The sequence below is a fragment of the Pezoporus wallicus genome, unplaced genomic scaffold (genome assembly GCF_028554395.1).
Source record: "Pezoporus wallicus isolate ANWC-B61680 ecotype Strahan unplaced genomic scaffold, APGP_CSIRO_Pwel_v1 contig_8269, whole genome shotgun sequence".
Classification (NCBI taxonomy): Eukaryota; Metazoa; Chordata; class Aves; order Psittaciformes; family Psittacidae; genus Pezoporus; species Pezoporus wallicus.
The window spans coordinates 17,471-39,738 of record NW_026635013.1 but is presented as its reverse complement, the minus strand read 5'-3'; the positions used below and the strand labels follow the sequence as shown (position 1 = coordinate 39,738).

At 42.9% G+C, this 22,268-nt stretch overlaps 2 protein-coding genes across 3 annotated transcripts; one reads left to right on the top strand and one right to left on the bottom strand.

Moving 5' to 3' along the window:
* Positions 1–2,927: 2,927 nt before the first annotated feature.
* On the bottom strand, positions 2,928–7,708 carry PRR11 (proline rich 11). Its single transcript, XM_057409941.1, has 10 exons — positions 7,657–7,708; positions 6,991–7,099; positions 6,119–6,272; positions 5,466–5,588; positions 4,946–5,209; positions 4,697–4,795; positions 3,976–4,085; positions 3,811–3,870; positions 3,621–3,717; positions 2,928–3,150 (listed from the first exon to the last, which is right to left on the bottom strand). The coding sequence occupies exons 2-10, from the start codon at positions 7,095–7,097 to the stop codon at positions 3,088–3,090; spliced, it is 1,077 nt and encodes a 358-aa protein (XP_057265924.1). The 5' UTR covers positions 7,098–7,099; positions 7,657–7,708; the 3' UTR covers positions 2,928–3,087.
* Positions 7,709–7,722: 14 nt separating this feature from the next.
* Positions 7,723–20,691, top strand: SKA2 (spindle and kinetochore associated complex subunit 2). Of its 2 annotated transcripts, XM_057409741.1 has the most exons (6): positions 7,723–7,866; positions 15,122–15,211; positions 15,973–16,149; positions 17,576–17,653; positions 19,040–19,079; positions 20,531–20,691. In XM_057409741.1, the coding sequence occupies exons 1-6, from the start codon at positions 7,834–7,836 to the stop codon at positions 20,539–20,541; spliced, it is 429 nt and encodes a 142-aa protein (XP_057265724.1). In that variant the 5' UTR covers positions 7,723–7,833; the 3' UTR covers positions 20,542–20,691. The 2 variants fall into 2 exon arrangements, with proteins under 2 accessions (XP_057265724.1, XP_057265804.1); XM_057409821.1 differs by lacking the exon at positions 15,122–15,211 and having other exon boundaries at positions 7,741–7,866.
* Positions 20,692–22,268: the final 1,577 nt, after the last annotated feature.

Below are 22,268 nucleotides of genomic sequence, written 5' to 3'. Positions count from 1 at the left end.
CTAGGGAGTTGCTCCTTAGACAATTAGCTTATGAAAACACAAATGAACACTGCAAGCCTGCCTTGCAACCAACCCGTAATCGCAACCCAATCTTAGCAGATATGGTGCAGGGTTGTCAAAATATTGGACCTACCAGTAATCACACCGCAGCTTTAGTGAGTGCCCCAACGGCTCAGCTCAAAATGAGGGAAACAGGAAAAGGGGGTATAAGTTGCTATCAGTGCAGTGCCCCTGAGCATTTAAAGCCAGAGTGTCCAAAAACGGGCAGCAAAAAGGCTATAGCCCCTCACAATTGCCCTCGATGTGGAAAAGGAAAACACTGGGCCAATGAGTGTCACTCAAAATACCATGCTAATGGTTATGTGGTTCCTTCCATTTCAGGAAACAGGAGCTGGGGGGCGAGACCGCACATCCCGAACAACCAAAGAAATCCGCATCCTGGCATTCGGCCGGCGAGCTGCGGCCAGGAACCTCGGGAAGTGCTGGCTTGGACCTGGCTGTCCGATGCCCGGTCACCCTGAATGACACGCAAGTATCCCTGCTGCTGATGGGAGCCTATGGGCCGATCAGCAATGGCATGCATGCTTTATTCATCGGGTGTTCTTCTACTACTAAATTAGGCCTCTTTGTATTACCGGGTGTTACAGATGCTGACTATACTGAGAAATATTGATTATGGCTTGGACCCCTGTGCCCCCTTGTTATATCCCAGAGGGGCAGTGTATTGCTCAGCTTGTTCTGTTTGTTGGAGGGGTGACAGGGGGTCAAGTGGCCAGAGGTGGTTCTGGATTCAGTAGCACAGGAACCCCCCAAATATCTTGGGCCAAGGCTCTAAAGGACTTGCAACCCTTGATGACATGCTATATACAAGGTTTCACAGATTAGTGGACACTGGAGCGGATGTTTTAATCATATAAAGTTCTGAGTAGCCCCCTAATTGGCCCACAAGAGAGCCTGCTTCCTGACATAATCTATGTCCCAGCCACAAAGGAAAACCTTGACTGGTTATTAGCAGAAGGCAGCATTGTGCAAATGGCCTTAGCAGACTATCAGGGACGACTCTCAATTCGTTATCCAAAACACAACCTTTGGACTGATATTTGCCATCTGCCTTTATATGTGAAACAGTGGTGCCACTCAGCGCCTGTAGTTGGTCTTACCATCTTCACCGATGGTTCTGGGAAAAGTAAAGAAGCAGGTATGGCGTGGAGGGACCCTGTAGCAGGCACCTGGAACACTGACACATCAGTTGCGACCCAGGGCTCCATGCAGGAAATCAGTTATAATGGGTGCCAGCATGATGTGTGCAGCCCTTGTCATCCTCAGTAGACTCTCAAGGATTGTGAGCTGCGCATGGATCTCAAAACCAAAACCTAATGTTTGGCTTACTCTAGCCAATGCCACTAATCAGTCCACCCTTTGTGTTGCCATGACCAGCCCCAGTGATCCATTCTGAACCTGTCTGGTTGGCATTCCTCTGACAGAACATGAATGGGACCAGCTATATAACCAAACGATTACACGCAACTGTACAGATCCAGGTAGGTGTGAGGCATTATGGTGGTGCCTAGGAACACGGTGATCCAATGCTAGTCAGCCTGCAGGATAGTATCAGAGCAATGACTCAGGAAATGGCATGAACAAAGTAGGTGACTTTCCTGCTCTCCCACTACATCCTCAGGAACTTGAAATACTGGGCTCCATACAAGCTACTGTATGTTTTTCTCTTAATACAGTAGTGGCCTGAACATAAACAAGACAGGAATTGATGTAAGTGGTGCTGGCATTTATCTCAGTAATTCTGCCTGGTGTAATTTCACTACTCCCTTATCAGTTACACCAGGGGCCAATGCAGGAGGTCTTCCTGATAATATTTTTCCAATCTGTGGTGATAGAGCATGGAAAGGAATTCCAGGTAAACCCCTGCACCTTTAGTCGTTTAACCATGTTTCATCCCAGTAATCAAGCCTGTGTTAATTGGACCCTACAGCACCAAAGAAGCAGATGCACCGCCGAACAATTCAGCTTAGCCTGTAACTCCCACATTGACTTTTGGAATTGCGAGCAAAGGTTTTTTGGTTCTTTAATTCCTTCTATTGCTACTGCCCATGCTTTAACCATACTCAATAAATTGGGCTGTTGGCTAGTGACAGAGTAATGCCACTAGCAATGCCCTGACAGGGTTGTTAACAGATGCTGATTCTGTGTGTCATGCAACACTGCAGAATTGGGCAGCGATAGACTTTTTGTTATTAGCCCAGGGGCATGGCTGTGAAGATTTCAACAGAATGTGCTGCATGAATCTGAGTGATCACTCAATTCACAAAAGCATTCAGGACTTGAAGGAATTATCTGGAGAGTTGCAACAAAACCAAGGGGGGGACCCGTTTGGACTGTTCTCTTAGCTGGGAAATTTTGGTCCTTGGCTTAGACATATAGCTGGCTTTGTTGTGATAGGGCTTATAGCGTTATTGATGATTATGTCTGCCATGTTTTTCTTGTATCCAATGACTTATAAATCAAAGCATAAATCAAGTAATGCTTTCAAAACACATACTGTGCTCACTCTGCAAAGCTTAACAAAGAAGGGGGAAATGCAACAGCATATGATCAGTAAGGCCATTGGCTGGAGAAGTGCATGGTGAAGCACGTGGAGAAGGAGCATTGTTTTGTGATGGAAAATACAGATGGAACCAGCCTCTAGACAGACTGCTATAAAAGCTTGTATGGTCACTCAATAAAGGTCTCTGGCTGCACCACAGCTGCAGTCCCTGCCTTAATACGCTACACAGGCACATATTTATATCACAAGCAGCACTGGTGCTGAGCACACCAACAGTCCCTGCCTCAGGTATCAAGAGGCTCAGGAAGTTTCTTAATTTTTTCACCATTAAGATGCAACCAAACCGAAACATGTTAGAAAGACATTGCCTTTAAAAAGCAGAAATCTGCCAAAGGGAGTTTATAAAGTCCTGTTCTTGTGCACGCAAGATTTACTTGCAAATATATAAGTCTGAGCAAGAGAAAAACAGCATTCGAGGGCCTTCCTAACCAGAGGTGACAAACGCAGTGTTCCATAAACTACTTCTATTCGTCAAAGCTGTTTGCAGCACTCAGCCGGGCAGGTGAGGGGCTCTGTGGATGTGCCATCTGTCAAAATAAGGACACGGTCAGCCTTGGAACATCCGAACTCAGTTCTAATTATGACTGAGATAAACTACTGCACAATTCTTAAATGATACCATAAAAGGAACCAGACATGGCAAATCCTTAAAATAAAGGACATTATTAACCTTCCGACTTTGTTCTCTTGTAAACTGGAACTATAGAGATGGTGTTGAGGAGCTGGAATGGCCATCAAGAAAACCTCTCAATTTTTCCTCATGGTATTGCCAAATAACCTGCTGGAACAGGCAACAGCATTCCCGTTCTGTTGTTTCTTTACTGTTAAAATGAGCACCCTTGGTTGTGTTAAGGAGCACTTTTGGATGGGAATTATGGAGACACTGCAGCGTGTGTAATACACACCAGTGGTGCTGGGCTGCAGGGTAAATCTGCATGGAATTCTGTGGATTTTAAAGTCAGTTTACCATTCCCAAAAGAGAGACTCCGCGACTTGCCTGAAATTTGCGTCGTAGTGCCTGTGTCATTAGTGGCGTCAACCCAGACCCACATTCTGTGTTTTCTTTGCCATTTAGTGGAGTGCCTCCAGGACTCCTGAACAGATCAGAAACAGGAGGAACTCTGATTAGTTCTCTGTTGTTTTTTTCTCTTCAGAGAAACAAAACAAGAGAATAGGAAGGAACTTACCTCTGGATATTGACTTTCTTCAGATGTTTTCGAAGATCTAAGTGATTTTTAGGAGGGGTACTAGAAGAACAAAACAAATTGTTAAAATGTTTTCCATTCTCTGAACAGTGTTAATCAGTGTTTAGAACAGAAAAAAAATCTAAAGAAAAGAAGAAAGTATCTTACATTAAGGAGTTTGTAACGTGAGCAGATGGCTTGGTTTTAGGTCTTAAACTAACACTCTGTAAATCTGAAACTGTAATTAAGGCCCTGCATGTCTTCATTGGCGAGTCTGCCTGAAGGGATAAAAGACATAGCAAAATGAAACTTCCAAGTGTTTCACTGACCTTAAATCTATTTAATATTTATACTCTGAAATATTTCACAGAATCATAAAATGGTTAGTTGGAAAGGACCTTCTTTTCACTTAGTTCCATCTCCCCTGCCATGGGCAGGGATGCCTCAGGGATGGGTGACCATATCACCCAAGGCTCTGTCCAACCTGGGGTTTATGGCTGTTACACTTCTTTCGGTCATCAAAATTTGAGCGTGTCTTAGCTAAAAATATTTATTTTAAGACCCCCAAACTGTTGCAAACAAGATTTCAGCTGGGCAAACAAAACCTCCAAATCTGTTAATAACATACAGACATGATGCTACATGCTCTTAAGATAAAACCAGAACTGTCCTGCATGCCAGGCGAGTTTGGGTCACTTACTTTCTTCACTTCAAGTGCTGGGTGTAAGATCAGAATCATCACTTAAAGCTGATCACTGGGGTTTTGAAGAGAAGAATTAATTACCTGAGAAAGTTCTATGAGGGACTGACAGGCAGAAAATACTCTGGTTCAAGGTGGAGTTTGCCTTGATACACCATTGTCTGTTTAACCATATGTCTCCTGGTTTACCTTGTCCATCCTGCTTCTGCCATCTGCCTTCCTCAGTTTAACATTCAGGAGGTCTCTGAGGGTGATCTGCATTGGCCCATCTTTTTTCACTGGTGCAATCTGAGTACAAAGGCAGTTGGAAGGGAAATTAGAATTGGCAAGTGACTGAAGGTTCACAAAGATGCACATTCCTGATGGAACCAGGTCCAAGGAACCCGGCCCCGAGAAAAAAAAAAATTAAATAAACAGAGGAACCTTCTCACCCCCTACCAGAACTGCTTTGGAGCCATTGCCCCTTTTGAGGAGGAGTGGTGCTGGAGGCAGTTTTGGTGGGGGCAGTGGAGGTGGTGGTGGTGGTGGTGGAGGAGGAGGAAGAGGTGGAGGGGGTGCAAATGCAGGCTGCAGCTGTATTGCAGAAGGCCTGGATACTGGTGATGGCAGACCCATCTGCATTGGTACAGGAGCACCCACAAGTGGTTTATTACACCTTTGACAAAGAGAATTTTCTGAAGATGAGGCTGTGGTTCCATTCATCTGAAAACAAATAAATAAGAGAATATTAAATCCATTGGCAGAAGTAGATGGAATTTTAGACAGCAAAATTTCTAAGAAAGACATAGAAAGCCTCTTGCAAGGCTCACCAGCAAACCACTTCCCTCTAGCTATGAGGTAATGCTGAATGCAGAGAATGACCAAAGAGAAGCTCTTCAGATCCAGGTTTATTGGCACTGACCACAGCGCCTTATGTGTTATGCAAATGTTACCCTGCCCCACCACGAGTGAGACTGACCTGGAGTGCTCCTTGTAGTCTGGAAAATTCAGTTTCCAACTTTTTCAGCTGCTCTCTGAATGTATTTAGCTCCCTTAAGTAGATTTGTGACGGAAATATGGTGTCTTTAACCACTTTAAAACTCTAAGCACAAAGAGAAACCAGATTAGCATTTTCACTATCAAGTTATGTTTCCAGATACAGGGCTATGATTATTACTGGAAGTTCCATCACAAATGTTACTGTAGTCAACAGAAAGGCACAACACAAAGATACAAAATTTCACCAAATAGTTCCTTGGCAGGGGCACAGGGAATAACTTTCTCTCAAAAAAAAAATGAATTTCATCTAGAAATTCTGAACTGTAATTCACACGACTGAAAAGCTCATACAATCATTTCTGCTATGAAGACTGCACCCTGTCACTGCAAATTCTCCTAATATTCCAATAAAAAACCACAATTGCACGTATGCATTTAATGTCCACAGCTGCCTTGACACTCTTCTCATATTTATTTCTTCAACACTAGTTAGTAAGCACTAGCTATGTTTTAGATGCTTCAATACACATAAGTAAATTTACAACTTAGTTCTCAAATCTGACTGTATATCCTGTACCTGAGCGCTAAGAACAACCTCACACGCTGTCAAAAGTAGAGAAGTAGAAAACATACCTGTGCAACCATGTTCTGGCACCAACAGTACAAAAATGACACTGTTGTTGTGAAGGGTTTTACCATGTTTTTCACACTGGGCAAGGCTACTGACCAGAGTGAGGACAGATGGCTTGGGACAGATGATGTGTTCAGAGGAAGATTACCTGCTGACCTGGAACAGAATGTTTCAGAATGAGGCCATAACTGTATTTCTCATTTCAGCCTTTTAAAAGAAGCTAAATGTGACCAATCATCTGGAAATGACAAGTACCAGCAACAGCAGGTGTCAACAGAGCAAACATGACCACAGAAACCAGGAAAGATCAAAATGCATTTTGATAAAGGGGAGTGTCATATACAATATATTTTTATCCAAATTGCTTTTCCTGCTTATAAAGTTTATGATAGAGTACCAGAAAATATACAAAAGATATCTGCCTTCCAATACTTTAATGGCGCCTTCAAGAAAACTGGAGAGGGCTTTGGACAAGGGCCTGTAGGGGCAGGCCAAGGGGAATGGCTTTAACCTGCCAGAAGGGAGACTGAGATGAGCTCTTAGGCAGAAGCTCTTCCCAGTGAGGGTGCTGAGGCGCTGGCACAGGGTGCCCAGAGAAACTGTGGCTGCCCCATCCCTGGCAGTGTTCAAGGCCAGGTTGGACACAGGGGCTTGGAGCAAGTTGCTCTAGTGGAAGGTGTCCCTGCCCGTGGCAGGGGTTGGAACTGGATGAGCTTTAAGGTCCCTTCCAACACAAACCAGTCTGTGAAACAATTCCACAGCATCCATGCCAGGACATAGACAAGCTTCAGGTACAATTTATGATGTCAGTTCCACACGGGGACCAAACAGTGGACCCAAAATTGAGTTAAAAAGCTCAAGCTGGGCCTCCTACCGTGGAGAACAACCTGAGCCCTGGGAGTTTGCAGCATCTCTTTCTTTTTCCTGTAGAAATTCTGCTCGAGCTCTGTGTTTTCGTCTGCGTTTCTTATACTTGGCCATTACTGTTTAAAAAGACACATTTACAATGAATGTACTGAAGCTGTCACACGGGCACAGAGCTACACCAAAGAGGCAAGAACATGAGCCACATTTCAGAAAATCCACCCAGAATTTAATCACTGTTGTCTTCCTAGAAGCATCATACACAGCTGAGGGAAAATACATCCTTAAGTTCCTATGATCCACAAGGATATATTTGTACACGGCGCTAACTATGTAAAGTCCCATTTTCTATGGCTTTTTGTTGGCAGTTGTGCTTTAACCCGAGGTGACAAACACTGCCCTTTGCGGAAATGGCGCTTGCGGAGAACGCTGGCAAAAGACGCGAAGGATCCGCACACGGGGTCCGGGCGGTGCCTGACCCGGTGCCTGACCCGGTGCCTGACCCGGCGCCTGACCCGCTGCCTGACCGGCAGGCCCTGCCCCTGTCCGCGGCCTGCGCCAAGGAGCGGCCAGTTGCTCACACACCGAGCCCCGGTTGTATGACGGGTGCCCGGGGACATGAGGCCGCCATATCGCTCCCCACCGCGGGCGCCCCCTCTGACCCACCACCGCTCACCTACCGCTCGGCGCCGCCGATTCAAACTGCAACCCGCGCAGAGCCCAGCCAATGGGAGGCCAATGACAGACGAGCGGCGAGTGACAGCTGCCCAATGGGGGCCGCCGGCTCTCCCACCCTGAGGAGCGGGGGGTGGGGATCTCCCCGCCGCCGCCTGAGGAATGTCAACTATTCAACATGGAGACGGCGGTTACCAGGCTCGAGACCATGGTGAGTGCGGGCGGCGGCCGGGATGAGGGGCGGCCGGGCCGGGGGCCGGCGGGGCAGCGGCGGGAGCGCCTCGGAAGGCACCGGGTTGCCGCCTGATGGAGGTGGGAAAGCGGAGCGCGGGCGCGGCCGGAGGCACGAGGGCAGTGCGGCCGCCCTCCGCTCTGCCCCCAGCCGCGCCCGCGCCCCATCCGGGCCTGAGCGGAGCCCGCGCCGCCCTCGACGGGGCGCCCGCCGCCCGCAGCTCGGGTCGGGCAAGTTCGGCCGGGCCGGTCCATTCTGCTCACCACCGCCACCCCCACCCCCACCCCGGCCCTCCCCGAGCGGGGCGGGGCTTGATTGTGCCGCTCCATTCACCCCCTCGGCGCGGGGGCAGGGCCTGGCCATTTCCCGCTCACCTGGAGCGGGGCGGGTTCCGCGCAGTCCCGGGCGCGTTTACCGCCGGCCGGTCCGGTCCGGTCCCGTCCCGTTTGCTTCATTTCCCCGTCGCGGCGGGGTGGGGGGGGCGGTGTGGAGCTGAGCGCTGCCGGACGAATCCATTTTGTCTCAGCGGGGGGTGAGGGTGGAGCTCTCACCTGGGCTGGACCATTTTCCCCGCGGGGGTGTCGGGGGAGGAGAGGCTTCTGGGCTGTTTCATTCGTACCCGGTTGGGAGGGGGGGAAGCGGGGCGGTGGGATGGCTTACCGCCGGGATAGCTGCCCGCCGGGGGCGGCGGTGCCTGGGGCTCCGCTTCTACCTCCGTCCTGGAGGACGGGGCAGGTAGAGCGGGGCAGGTAGAGCAGGGCAGGTCCGCGGGGCCGGCGGCAGGAGCGAAGCCGGGGAGCCTCCCCCATGGCCGCGCTGCGGCACCTTGAGGAGAGGGGCGTGTGAGGAGCGGGCCGCGGACGGTCCCGGGGAGAGGGCGGCTCCAGCGCTCAGCTTCCTCGGAGCCAGCCCCTGGGGGCAAGACTGAGCTGCGTGGTGTAATAACCGCCTTTCTGCCTGTGCCGCTCATGGACAAGCGAAATAATAGTAAAAAAGCCCCACAAACTCTGCTGTGCTTTCGCATGTTGGGAGGCACTGGAAAGCCGTCCCTTCAAACAGCTAAGTTCCTTGTGGCCTCCTCCAAATCCTGATCTTCGTTTTTCCTTCCGTGTAATGTAATTAGTTTACACTCTTGTTTTAGTTAAAAAGCTTCAGGGATGTTTTATGCATCCAGTCCTTAACTGATAAGGTATTTTCTGTTCCTAAACCCTATATAAATTAAAATGCTGGTACTGCCATAGTTCTCCAAACTATGGTGCTCCTTTTGTTTTTGCTTGAAAACTTAACAAAAGTTTTGTCATTTGTAGTAGCAGCAGTGTTATGTAGTTGATAAGTTTAATTAATTGATAGACTTAATTGATAAACTACAAGTGTCCTCATGGAGAAAAAGGTGCGTTATTAAATACAAACACAAACAGCACAATAGAGATTTTTGTGTTGTTTTTTTCTTTTATCCTCTGGCAATCTTGGTTTCACATTCTCATTAAGAAGTAAGTCAAAATGAGGTTAATAGATTCCTAATTGTTACCTGTACACAGTAACGTAACCAAAGCAGACTATTCAAGAGAAAATAATAGGAGGAATGCTGGGAAAACACGGCGGGGAATATCTTATATCCACATTATCCCTTAACCTAATGGGCACTAGACCTTAATACACAAAACTGCTGTGCAGCTCAGTGCTCCTGTGTTTAAACATACTTAGTTTAGTGTCACTTCTCCAGCACAGTGTGAGTATTAAAGCTCAGTTGGGAGCCAGGGAAGTGTTTGTTGCCTGCAAAGAAGCAATTGGCTGAAAGTTGTCTAAACATGAGCTAGTTCTGCCTTTGTCACTCACAGGGTGACCTGCACATCTCTGCAACATAAGACACAATGATCTTAAAGGTCTTTTCCAACCTAAATTATTCTGTGATTCTATTTCTGTTAAGAAATAAAAAGTAACAATTGAATAAACACCAGAATACCTGCATTATTTGAAAGAGCAGAGATTTCAAACTGTCCTGCCTAATTCTCAGTTTTACCGCACCTTAAAAACAAGGTGGTGTGTCTTGTCTTGCTTTTGCTTTAAGAAGCCATGCTTTTGAGGAGGTGGGGGTTATTTTTCTTCCTCTTTGGCTACTCAGCTGCAGTCATCACACTGAGTATGTAGAGTGGTAATAGTAGACAGTATTTTAATTCAGGGACATACTGTATTCCTGTCAGAGCTCTGAAGTTATTCTAATTTCAAATTCAAAACCTCAGCCTTGCCCATAGTGTAAACTCGATCTCCCCATATCTTTTATTAGTATTATTTATTTAAAAGCCTAGTTTAGCAAGAATAATTTAGAAATCTACTTAGAGATACCTAGGTAGATGTTGGTATTTATTTATTTAACATTATAGTTTATTTATGTGTGTTATTGAAAGTCTTACTTTCAAGCAATTCTCATTTTAGGTCATGTAAATAGTCAGGGAGGTATTTGTGCTCACATAAAGTTAGCAGGGTTTTTTTATATATAATAGTGGAAGAAGACTGTAGTGGGACATTGTCTTAATGATCTACTTTATGAGTAGACCAATATGATTATTGCACAGATTACTTCAAGGTGGAGAGCTTGTTTGGGTCTATTATCCACACAGATGGCACACAGCGATTTCCAAAAGCGTGGAGACTACAGCTTGGTCTTTCACCCTCTTCTGACTACCCCAGATCTTTGGGTAATCCATTTGAAAAAGAAATTGATTTTGATTTCACTCCGTTAGTCTGATATTTTTCTGTTTGATTCTTGTGTTAATTCTTCATTCAGATGGTGGAAGATGGTATCCCTGGCTGCCTTCTTCCACTGAAACTGCGGGTGGCACAAGGCAGTTGTGTCTGCATCTGGTTTAGTTTGGTTTGTTTTCAAAAAAAGTGTGTTTCCTTAAATACATCTCAAACAGTTTCACTTACTAATTTCCTATATACAAACCTCATCCCAAAGTGTAATATTCCCCTTCATCATTGTTTAACTTAATCAGAATATGTACATTGGCAGCTATGTCTCACATCACAGCTTTGTGTCGCTTGCTTTTCCTTCTGCTTATTGTTTCCTCTTCCTGGATTTCCTGTGAAAGTCAGCTATCTCCACAGAAGTGTGATAAAATAGCACTTCTTATTTCCCTGGAGGTTTTGACATGCATGTCATGGGAAGCTTTCTTTTAGTCTTTGGTTTAGTCTTTTTGTTCAGTTTAGGGATAAAATAATGTGTAGGAGCTTATAAAGGACAATGTATATGAAAACACTAGGTAATCAATGGTTATTTGAGACTGTTCCTCAAAGTACAATAACCAGAGTGGAATGAACCATGACGTCTACAGAGTTTCATTATGCAAAATATTGTAAAGCTGACTTATTAACACTTTAACTAAGAATACTGGGACTTAGGCACCGGAGACTGTGCTGCACAAGTGTTCCTTGAAGGCAGCTGAGATTGGAGACCTTTCCAACAGCTTCAACAGACACAGTCAGGCCTCCCCTGAAAATACAGTAGATGGTAGTTACTGCTGACAAATGTATCCTTGTGTACAAGCATTCCATTAACCTTTAATGCTCAGGACTTCATACCCTGAGCTGGTGACTTCCAGTATGCACTTTGGCAGTCTGCACTGAGAGAAATTTTGTGGACACCCATTTAGTAAAACGTGACAGCAAATGGATAAAGCGTCAGATGAGCTGGGAGTGCTTCATTCAGAGCAACTCAGTTACTTTCTGTCCCTGTGGTTTTGGTATAGTGGACCTACTTTTTTCTTCGAGTGGTGTCTGTCCAGTGCCCTTTTTATGTTGTACTACTAGTGATCATGCACAAAAAGCAGTGCAATGTTAAAAGGGCATTGGCCAGCAATGCTATCTACGTTACTCATTATTACTGTTATTATAGTTAGAAGTCAGAAGCCACTGTCTGAGTCCAGAAGGTGGTGCTCAAAACAACTGTAGAATGGGATTGCCAGGTTTTTGTTTTGTTTTCTTTTGTTTTGTTTTTGCACTCATTGTCTTCTAGTTATTTGCCAAGGGGAAGCATTAACTGGTCTTTTAATTACAAATACCATCATTCCTGTGTGTGTTTTTCCTTGGAAGTAAGTGCCCTACAAAGAGGAAAGAACACTGTGTAGCATTCTTATTTCCTGTGGTGGTTTCTGGAGAAATGTTGCAGGTGTGGAGTTGGCACAAGTTGTTGCTCTATGTGCATCAGCAACCATCCATCTCTCTCCGCTCCATCCCACTGCTTTTTTGCATTTTGTTGTTAACAGTCTTTGCACCTCGAAACCCTAAGAGTTCTCCAACTTTTTATGTAAAGTTACTGTTTGGTTAAAAAGAAACACCTTTATTGAGATTTATGAAACACACACACCCCCCCCCCCCCCCCCCCCCCCCCCCCCCCCATGGTGCTCTGACATCCATCTGGTAGCCTCAGTGGTAAAGTACATCCACAGTGTTGGGAAATGAGTGTGTGTCTGTGCATTTTAAAGTGATTCAACACTTGCAAATGCAAAGAATAAACTCTGGTATCCAGAAAGTGTTCCCTCTAATGCAGTTTAATAACATCTGTCTGAGAGCAGTTTAGAATCTTTGTTTTCTGTGAGACAGATTTAATAAATAAACTCAGAATTGTAGTTTCCAGTTAAAAGAGCACCAGATGGTTTGAAATGGAGTTTTTGATAGATCTGTTGGGTAGTTTTCCCCTCCTGTTGGTCAGTGGCATGAGGGGGATTATGAATAATAATAATGCCCTGAAATATGTGAGTTTTTGTGTGTCTTAGTATTTGGTGAACATTAACCTTATCCAATTCTCCCTGATCCACAGAAACCACTATCTGACTCAACCTGTTTTTTCAGGTACATATTTTGAGTCTACTGATGACTCGTACAGAATTCTTGCTGCTAACGAATGCTCTGACTTTATTGCACTACTGTACTTCACAGCTAGCAGTGCAATAGTATTGTCAAAGCATCTGAAAGCAGAGTCTCACCTCACGGTTTCTGACACTTTTTTTCCTAAGCCTGTGAGTAAATTACAAATTTACATTTCAAAACCTGCTTTTTCTGTGTGATTGCTGTACAGTACTCATCATAGGAATGGTCCTACCCTACAACATTAAGGTGATGTTTTTGCAGGGGTATGTTCCCTAAAACTGCATGTGGTAGTCCTTTTAAGCATGTTTTGAAATTGCTGTTAATAAATATTGTTTCTTTTAGAATATACTTTTGGGAGAAAGCAGTGATACTGAACTGTGTTAGTGTTTCCATTAAGCACAAATGTTAAAATTACAGCCATGTGGTGGATAAGCATTCAGCTTCACATTCCATTTTCAGTGCCTTGAATTGTAGTAGCAGGATATTAGTGCCTTACTGTCTTTCTGTAAATCTCAAATTACCAACACTGAGCATTTCAGGAATAGAATCTTATGGATAAATTTGAAAGGCGCCCATCTTCATTGTCTGCTTTCGCCTAAAATAATTAACTGCTTTTCCAAAGAGTAATCAAATGGAGAAGTTGGAGAAAAGCAAAATATCTTTTGGGGGTACCTGCCTCTAGAAATGAAAACCTAAAAATGTTTGCTAGTGGAGGAGAACATAAATGATTGAGCAGTTAGGAAAAAAATCCCTCATGACTCTTTAAAAATACATAGTGTAATAAAAAGTGTTTTATTCTTGCATTTTATCATAACTGGGTTTGGGGGCATAGATGGGAAGGAATTCTGTTAGGCAGATGGTAAGTTATGGGCATAGCAGGGACAGCTTTCCCTTTCAGTTAGAGGTACTCAGGGTCTTTACTAGATTTATTTGCCTTTTCTTAAACTATTATTTGACAATGTACTGAAGGTGCATATGTTTAGGGAAAATCATACATTTTTCACTACATCAGAAAGGGGGTTTTACTTGTACAGTACCTTGGATCGAGCACTATTCCTTCAGGCTATCTCAAGTTCCAGATTCTCAAAGGTATTAGTGGCAGTTCCTGAAGGTGGATCCAAAGGCTGATGTTTAAAACATAAACATCCTTTTGGTCTGACTAGAGGCTACATCCAAACACTACTGAAACTTGGCACTTTAGCTGCCTCTACAGCTCTGCCAGTCAGTACTTTGGGATACACTCAATAAATACAGCCCTACTGTGATCCTTAAGAGAGTTGTAATGATGACTTCAGGGTTAACCGCAAGATAACTAGTGAAAACTAAGTGAAGTAAATTACAACTGTTTTTAACTTGCTTTCATCAGTGTCTCTTCTGTGATTGTACAATCACTAAATTGTGATGCTAAAAAATTCATGAGTTGTTTGTGAACTGGGAAAACTGCCTTTCTTTAAAGCAGAAGTCCTTAATATTAAAACTGCAGACTAAAATTAATTAAGCAATAATGCTATCAGCAGACTGTTTTACAAGGCAACTAGATAATTCTCTGGTGGCTTGTTTATCCCATGGAAAGAAATGTGATGTTACCAATTTTATTATCTATTTGTCAATCTAATTTATTGGGGAATAATGAAATGTATTATAATCATCTGAGAGAATGCATTCCTGGTATAATTAATAATATCTCTGTTGATATGCTTGGATCCTGAACACATGTACATAATCTCTGCTAAGTAACTGAGTATTGAAGTTTTGCTAACAGGACTTTTAGGGTTTGGAAAGAAAAGCAACTAGCCAAGACAAAGCTCTAAAAAAGGATGGAAAATATGTTAATATCTCAGGAGGGAAAAAAAAAAATCAAACACCTCCTGCATTCAATGAAGATCAAATTCTTTCTATTGATAGAACTTGGCCCTTTGGTCTAGTACCTAAAAACTTCATCCTGAGACATTTGGCATTACAAAGGCATGTAAATTAGGAGGAGGTGGAAATGTTTTCATGTGTTTTGGGGAGCTGCAGAAAAAAGGTACTGATGCAAAGAGAACAATTGGGACATTTAGGTTAGAAAGAGGGTAAAATTCATAGAAGTGCGTGTGTGCACATGTAATTCTTACATGTGAGAGGTTTTGTCAAGCCTGAAAGTTTATTGCTTTCTATTTTTTAAGCTAGAAGTGTGTCAGTATAATTGGCAGACATTAGCTAATGGAATGGATTGGAGGAATAGAAACTTACTTGTATAGTGCACAAGCCTTTAAAACAGAGGCATCTGGCTTCTGCTTTCCTGAAATACTGGAAAGGCAAACATTTGGGGGTTGTCTGCAATTTTTGTTTTTTAACATACTGTGGCTGATCTGAAATATTTTAGTTCCAGAAGGCAGAATCTGACCTGGATTATATTCGACACAGACTGGAGTTTGAAATATTGAAAGGTCTTCCTGATGATCTGGCACCAGAGGTAGTATTTTCAGACTAAATTTATAGATTTTATTGCATTTTGTATGAAGTTGGTAATAAATGGGTAATTTTCTTTAATCCTAAAATATACATGGCTGTTCTTTTATCTAGTTGTTAGGCTCTTGTTATAAGATCTTTCCTGTTTTGTATATCAAGATAACTGACAATATGAATTCAGTGCAGAAACCAACAAAACCCCTTTGATTTCTTGGTATCATGAAATTCTCCCATGTTCTGCTTTGAGAAATGAGTAGCAGAGTTAACACCTAAATTTGAGAGACAGATTCCAGTCTGAGCTAAAACACACCCTTGCTTTGAGATCAAAGATAATCTTCCTTATGAGCAATGACTAAATTCAGATTTGAGGGAGAGATGATAGGAAGAAAATAAGTGGCATCCTATAAAGGATTTTATAAGTAAGTCCTTGTATCAGTGTATATTGTTACATGTAGTGGAAAATAATCTTTTTAGTTAGAAGTCCCAGATTTATTCCAGACAAACCATTAAAATTCACCAACACAGTAAACTCATCCTCCTGTATTTGTTGTGGAACCACAGACTTATCCTGTTTTATTAACACTGTCATTTCTCCTTATGAAAGATTAAATGTATAGATGAAACATCCTCTCAGCTACACTTTTTATTGTAAAGGGTCATTTAATGTTATATTTTAGTGGCCTAATGCCTACATTTTTAATTTGTATGGGCCACCTTAATTTTCTCTTCTTACATAGTTTAAATATACTTTTAATTTCTACATAGGAAAATCCAGTTGCTCTCTTGGAAGAAATTGCCGTGGTGAAATCTCGTTACAAAACGTTGTCTATGCAGATGAAAAAAGTTTTCACAGAGCAGAGAGAATCCATCAGGAGCATCTGTGCTGCTCTAGTGAACACAATGAAGATAGTTCGGGTGTTAAAGCAACATGCTGGTCTTGAGGTAGTATTTTCATTTTAATCCCTTGTGTCTCACTCATGTAAATGAACATGTGTCTGTGTAACCCTTACATAGACCTAAGTAGTTGCATTGGAAACTGTTACATGTGAAGACTCTTAGAAGGCTTTTAGAAAGTAAGCTTACCAGAAGAAATGTTTGCAAGACTGGAGCTTTTTTTTGATAAAACACAAGCCTGATTCATCACTCGACAGTTAAGCTAGTGGTATGCAGTTTGGAGGTGAAGTAATACCATCATTCTTCAGACTTTTTGTTATAATACCTTTTGCAGTTAAGGCATTGGCTTATATTGTGGTGGATTTAGCAGTGCTGGGTTAACGCTGGGACTTGATGACCTTAACGGTCTTCTCCAACCAGAATGATTCCATGATAATGGTGTGACACACGTTTGAATTAGTTTCAAAGCAACTCATGCCTCTGTGCACATCTGCGTCCCCGTTCTATACTGACATAGTTTTAAGTAGCCACCTTAAAGAAATTGGACAGAGAAAACAATTTCAAAAGGCAAAGAAGCTTTTAAGTGGCAAATGCATTTGTGCTGTCTAAAGTAAGTTAAAGGCAACACACTGTAACATTTGCAGTGGAACTGCTTCTAGTACAAAGTATGTTTTTCTCAGTATAATGCCTATTAAAAAAAAGGCAATAACAAACAGAACATTTGTGTAAGTGGTCTCCAGGCACTGGTTCATCACAGGTTCGAAGAGGTTGTGAAAGCATTAATTCCATCCCTTTACAAATATGGGGATTTAGATCAAAAAAGCTAATTGATAGTCTAGTGGCAAAGACAAAACTGGTGTGACTGAAATGTATTCCCAGATCTCAGCTCTCGCTAAAATGTTCTAATGACAGTACCTCAAGGTTGTGTTTAATCTGCCAAAAGCTCAAGAGGTTACTGGTAAATTCTATAGATAAAATGTACTCTATAATGATTTAAAAGACAGTAGTTATGCCACAGAAAGGAAAGATATTTTCTCTGCCTGGGTTCCAAGGTTACGCTGCCAAGAATAATTTCATATTTGGACTTTGTTAAAGTGGAAGACTTTTTGTCTCTTGAGTTTTATTTAGACTTTTTAGATAAAGATTTTCGTGAACTTTGTATATATCCTAAACCAAAGATGGATTAAACTGTGATGGAGAAACTCAGGTCTTTAAGTGAAATACTAGTTCTTACTGAATAATTTTTCTTCTTTCTGTTGAATCATGTATAGTACTGATGTTAAAGGAATATTATGGTTGGATTTTTCAGAAATACTTTGCTTGTAGATTTTGTTTCATTTGAAGGCAAGTAGGAATCTACTGTTAGTTTCCTTAAGGAAAGGGCTACACAAACATTGAGTTCTTCTGTAAATATTATCACCCTAGGAACTGAAAGTTTCAGAGTTCTCTGTGTTTGTTTGTTTGTTTTTCCTAGTGCTTACCCCTGTCAGCAGAAGAACAGGCTGCAGCACTGCAGTTAACCTCCCAAACTGTTGAATTGCTAGTGGAAGAGGTAATGAGGCCAAGCATGTCTATATTCCAGAAACCATTAAACCTGAGTGTAGCCCATCTGAAGTTGGAAGGGTATTGTATTAATACCTCTCCAATGAATGGACTTTTTTTTTCTTTTCCAGAAATGGGACTAAAGTTTCTAACAAACCTTTTCATTTTTATTCGATGTTGATTAATTTTATTATTTGTTACAATTAAATTATCCACAAAGAAAAAATTGGCTTTGATGGAAGGCTTTGTTCCCCTTACCTTTTAACTGGGATACGTTTACATTTCTTTTCAGAGAGGTAGTTGATTGCTCTTCTTGATCCTATTGTTCTGTTAATGCGTTATATAAGAAGCCTTTGGGTGGGAGTAAAGAATTTAATTAATTCAAACCAACATATATCAAAATGTAGAGAAATCTAATTTCATGTAAAATACTAAATACATTTTGGAATATGAGGAACAATAAATATATTCTAACTGTAATGAAGCAGAACATAGAAAATAATGCTTGTTAAAATGTCAGATATTCTCCCAAAGCTACTCAAAGCACAAACTTCTGATATAATTATCTGCAAAGGTTTGGTCTGTGACTCCTATTAAAAGCAAAATTTTAAGAAGGTTAATAGAGTATAATTATCGACCTTAGCTTTTTCTACATGTCTTTTCACTGCCCACTACTCCTCTGTCACAGGATTCCTTGCTTTCTGTCTCTTTATTGCCACAGTTGGCTGACAGGAAAGCTGTCCAGCATCTCACAACTTCATTCACTATCTGTTTGTAAATATCTTCTCTTATGTTGATACAATCTCTCAATGTCTGTCTTTTACTTAATGCTCACGCACACATACAGATGTCTTAAACCAGTGCAAAATGTAGCTGTATTCTGCATCTATTGAGGCCTGTTTAATTGATGTCAGTCCCTATGTCATCATTATGTTTTGAAGATGCTCTCTGAAAGGCAGAAAGAATGGCAAAATGTCGCAAAGGGACTCTGGTATTTTTTCATCTGTGTTGTATTTCTGGCTATGGGGAGTTAGATACAGCTACCTTCAGCTCATCAGAGCTGTCAGCCTCTGAAGGCTGCTTGAGAATAGGAAAGCCATCTTTTTCCTTTGCTGCATGTGCCGGGCTTTCAGCTAGATCCATACTGGAATGCAAAGGAGAAAGCTGAAGAGGCTCATCTGACTTGCATATAAATCCTTCTGTATCCAGTTTAAGCTTACCTTTTATTTGAAGGCAGGGTTTCTTTAATGCCTGAGATTTTACTGCTGACTTCAGTGGCTGCAAGATCCTTGTTTATCCAGTGGTAAAATGTAATTACTTCTGCAGAAATGAACTTGTAAAAAATAATCTCTAAACAAAATTCCAACAATCATGATATTATCTTGTTTGGTTTTAGCCATCTTATTCAAGATCTACAAGCACTGCCTCAACTGAAGGTAAGTGCTGAAGGAATAATCTTCCTGTTGTTTTTTCCCCCCCTTTACTAATCTCCCCACACCCCAGCCCCAGGAGGTAAGCTTTATGATAATATCACTCTCTAAAGACCTCCATCTCTAATATTGAACTCCTATAGTTCTGTACTATTTAAACATACCAAGTTACCATCTAGAATCAGGGAGTAATGAATTCAACTGTTTTACCTTTGGAAAAGGCAGATACTGTAAATAACTTCAGCTGACAAATAAAAGCTGTATTAACCCTGAGTACCAGAGGGGCAAATCTCATAGTAAGGAGGAACAGGTTGAGACCTCCATACAGTTTCTCTGTTATTTATGAAACATACAGCCTGTGATGTTCAGTAAATTCACTGAACATTTTCACTCTCAAGCACTAGTAGCTACTGCTTTTACATGAAGAATTTAGACTTTAATATAAAAAAACTGACCCCTTAGTTACATTCCACATACAGTTCCCATGTCTCTGGGAGTTTTCCTTGCTTTTGATGGGATTGAAGTAGTTACTGTTGTGTTTATGGTCTGGAAGAAAGGGTGTACCAGTCTTACTGCAGAAATAGCAGTTACTACAGAGATAGCTCATCCCTTCCTATAGAATTGAATTTTCCTAATGCTTTAAAAAGGAACAAATGAAAAAAAAAAAACAGAACAACCAACTAGTCATTGACAAACCAAATTTGTTACTCCACATCAAATCTCAAAATATATGATTTTTTGTTGAGTCTGCAGGTACAGTGATGGTTTGGGGGGAGTATCATCCTTTTCTCCTTCCTTTTGCTGAATAATCTGCCCTTAGACTCATTTTAGGGGTTTCTTAAAAAGCAACGAAAGTCTGATTTCTGAAGAAACCCTATTTTTAGAATCACAATTCAAACCATTGAGGAAATACTTCTGACTGTACCAAGAACTATCAGAAGTACTGTTAAACTATCAGACTTGAACAATTTGTACAGGGAGTTATTTTTGTACAGGGAGTTATTGAACCACTTCATTGTAAACAAGAACAGATAAGACTTAAAGCCATTAGTAAGAATTTCATAAGCTGTAAAGAAATTCAGCCCTTTCAAATTAAACAAAAGCAGCTAAGTTAACCCCTCATGGCTATATTATAACTTCATAATTTGATTTAAGTCACCTGTGCACTTCCCCTCCCACCTTCTGAGCCCGAGTCCTCTCTGGCATGTGCGCTGCAGGTTTCTTGCAGGGTGATGTTAAAATGAAGGAAATTTAAACTCAGGAATTGTGTCTTTAGCCCAGGGGTTGGATTAGCAAATGACTTCTCAGTTTGATGTAGGACAGAAAATGTGAATAAACTGAGATTTACAGAGTACTTGCAAAAGTAGTTCAGGAAATAGAATGCTCTTTTCAGCCTTTTTCTGCCAGAGCTGATGTTTGATACCCTGTATTGCTAAATAATTGCTTTTCTCTTATAGAGGAGCACTGAGTGTTTTGGAGATGAACAAGATGAATATGAAAGCCAATGACTCAAGAATACAAATCTTGAAAGAACTGGCTATTGCGGAACTTGACAAACAAGGAAATGTTAAATTGGTTGTGTGAATAAAGGCTTGGGCCATGTTCATTTGACACAGAAGCATCTCAATCATTGCTCCTGGGTTACTAACAAGGAAGTATTGCTGTGGTGTCTCTGTCCTTGTTGCAGATGCCAGAGATGAGGAACTGGGTCATGTCACGCCATGACACTGCTGCTTCCCAGACCCCTTGAGGATGTGTTATCATTCTACTAGGGTATGTTTGCTGCTGCAGCCCTTGGCAGCCTCTGCTGAGAAGCACTGAGCAGCTTCTCAACTCCTGCTGGGAGGACTGCCTTGCAAGGGGCTGAGAACCGCACTCATGATGGTATTGAGGACAGAGTGTTTCAGAGTGTTGGTGAGGATCTCCCTGCTTGCTCTTGTTCAGGTTGACTTTGTTTGGAGGAACAGGGGACAGTAACAATGCTTTAATGCATCTGTCCTACTGGGGACCTAAGAAAGCATTTAGGCAACATTTTCCACCAGCCATTTTCTTAAGCAGAGCTTCGCTGCTGCCTGGCTTTCCAGAGCCAGCTGCACAGCGCCCGTAACCACGATGCCCATCTTGGCCACACCATTGTACAGCTCAGGATGTGCATGGTCTGAACTGCCAGGGGCAAGACCTGGAGTTTGTTGTCTTCTTCCAAAAGCTGTTGGTCTGCAACAGAAGGAAAGAGAGAAGAGCTGGAACCTGCTGATGTGCAGAGACCTGCAGGCATCCCTTCCAGACCATGCCAGCCCCAGCCATCCCTTCCCCTGGCCAGGTGGGACAAACAGATCACCTGGAAGCTGCCGCTCAGGATTACAACAAATGCCCCTGAGATATTCCCTGGAGCAGGACAGGGCACGGCAGCACGCTGCCCAGGCTCTGTCCCCTGCCCCACCAGCCCCAGCACACACAGCACTGCCCCTACTCACCGTCACTGATCTCCTGCAGTGTGTCATTCAGGTACGCTGCAGCCAGCCTTGTGCAGAGAGCTCCGCACGACCTGCTGCTGCCCAGCACACTGCCGGCAGCACGGCCCCGGCGCTGCCGGTTTGGCTGCAGCCCTCTCCACTCAGCAGGGTGACCCCAGGGAAGGACAGGACCTGAGGGGAGGTGGCACTCAGCAAGGTGCCACTGAGCCCCACTGCCAGGGCAGGGGTAGGAGAGGGAGGCACAGAGCCCCTGGCTGCCCAGGACCTGCACAGGGCAGTGGCGGCTCTAGCAGCCACAGGGCTGCTCCTCACTGCAGTGCAGCAGATGGGACTGGGGCCAGGCTGCCAAAAGAGAGATCCCAGGGACTGCAGCTCACTGATTATAAAAAATCCTTATATATGATATAAAAACCTTAGAAAAGATGGAAGTGAGGACAGGCAGCCTGGGAAGAATACAGGGATGTTGCCCAGGAAGCTAGGGACCAGATCAGGAAAGCTAAGGCCCAGTTAGAATTAAATCTGGCAAGGGATGTGAAAGATAACAGGAAAGGCTTCTATAGGTACGTAGCTAACAAAAGACAGACAAAGGACAATGTGGGCCCTCTCCAGAAGCTCTCAGAAGAACTGGCTACACAGGATTTGGAGAAGGCTGAGGTTCTGAATGACTTCTTTGCCTCGGTCTTCCCTGGCAAAGGCTATGACCAAACCACCCACGTCTTGG

Excerpts from the sequence above, each read along its gene's own strand:
- PRR11 (XM_057409941.1), bottom strand. The coding sequence starts at position 7,097 with ATGGCCAAGTATAAGAAACGCAGACGAAAACACAGAGCTCGAGCAGAA. Across the intron at positions 4,086-4,696 it reads GCAGAAGCAGGATGGACAAG|GCAGACTCGCCAATGAAGAC; the intron begins GTAAACCAGGAG and ends TTATCCCTTCAG. Across the intron at positions 3,718-3,810 it reads AAGAAAGTCAATATCCAGAG|GAGTCCTGGAGGCACTCCAC; the intron begins GTAAGTTCCTTC and ends TGATCTGTTCAG.
- SKA2 (XM_057409741.1), top strand. The coding sequence starts at position 7,834 with ATGGAGACGGCGGTTACCAGGCTCGAGACCATG. Across the intron at positions 15,212-15,972 it reads CTGATGATCTGGCACCAGAG|GAAAATCCAGTTGCTCTCTT; the intron begins GTAGTATTTTCA and ends ATTTCTACATAG. Across the intron at positions 16,150-17,575 it reads AGCAACATGCTGGTCTTGAG|TGCTTACCCCTGTCAGCAGA; the intron begins GTAGTATTTTCA and ends TGTTTTTCCTAG.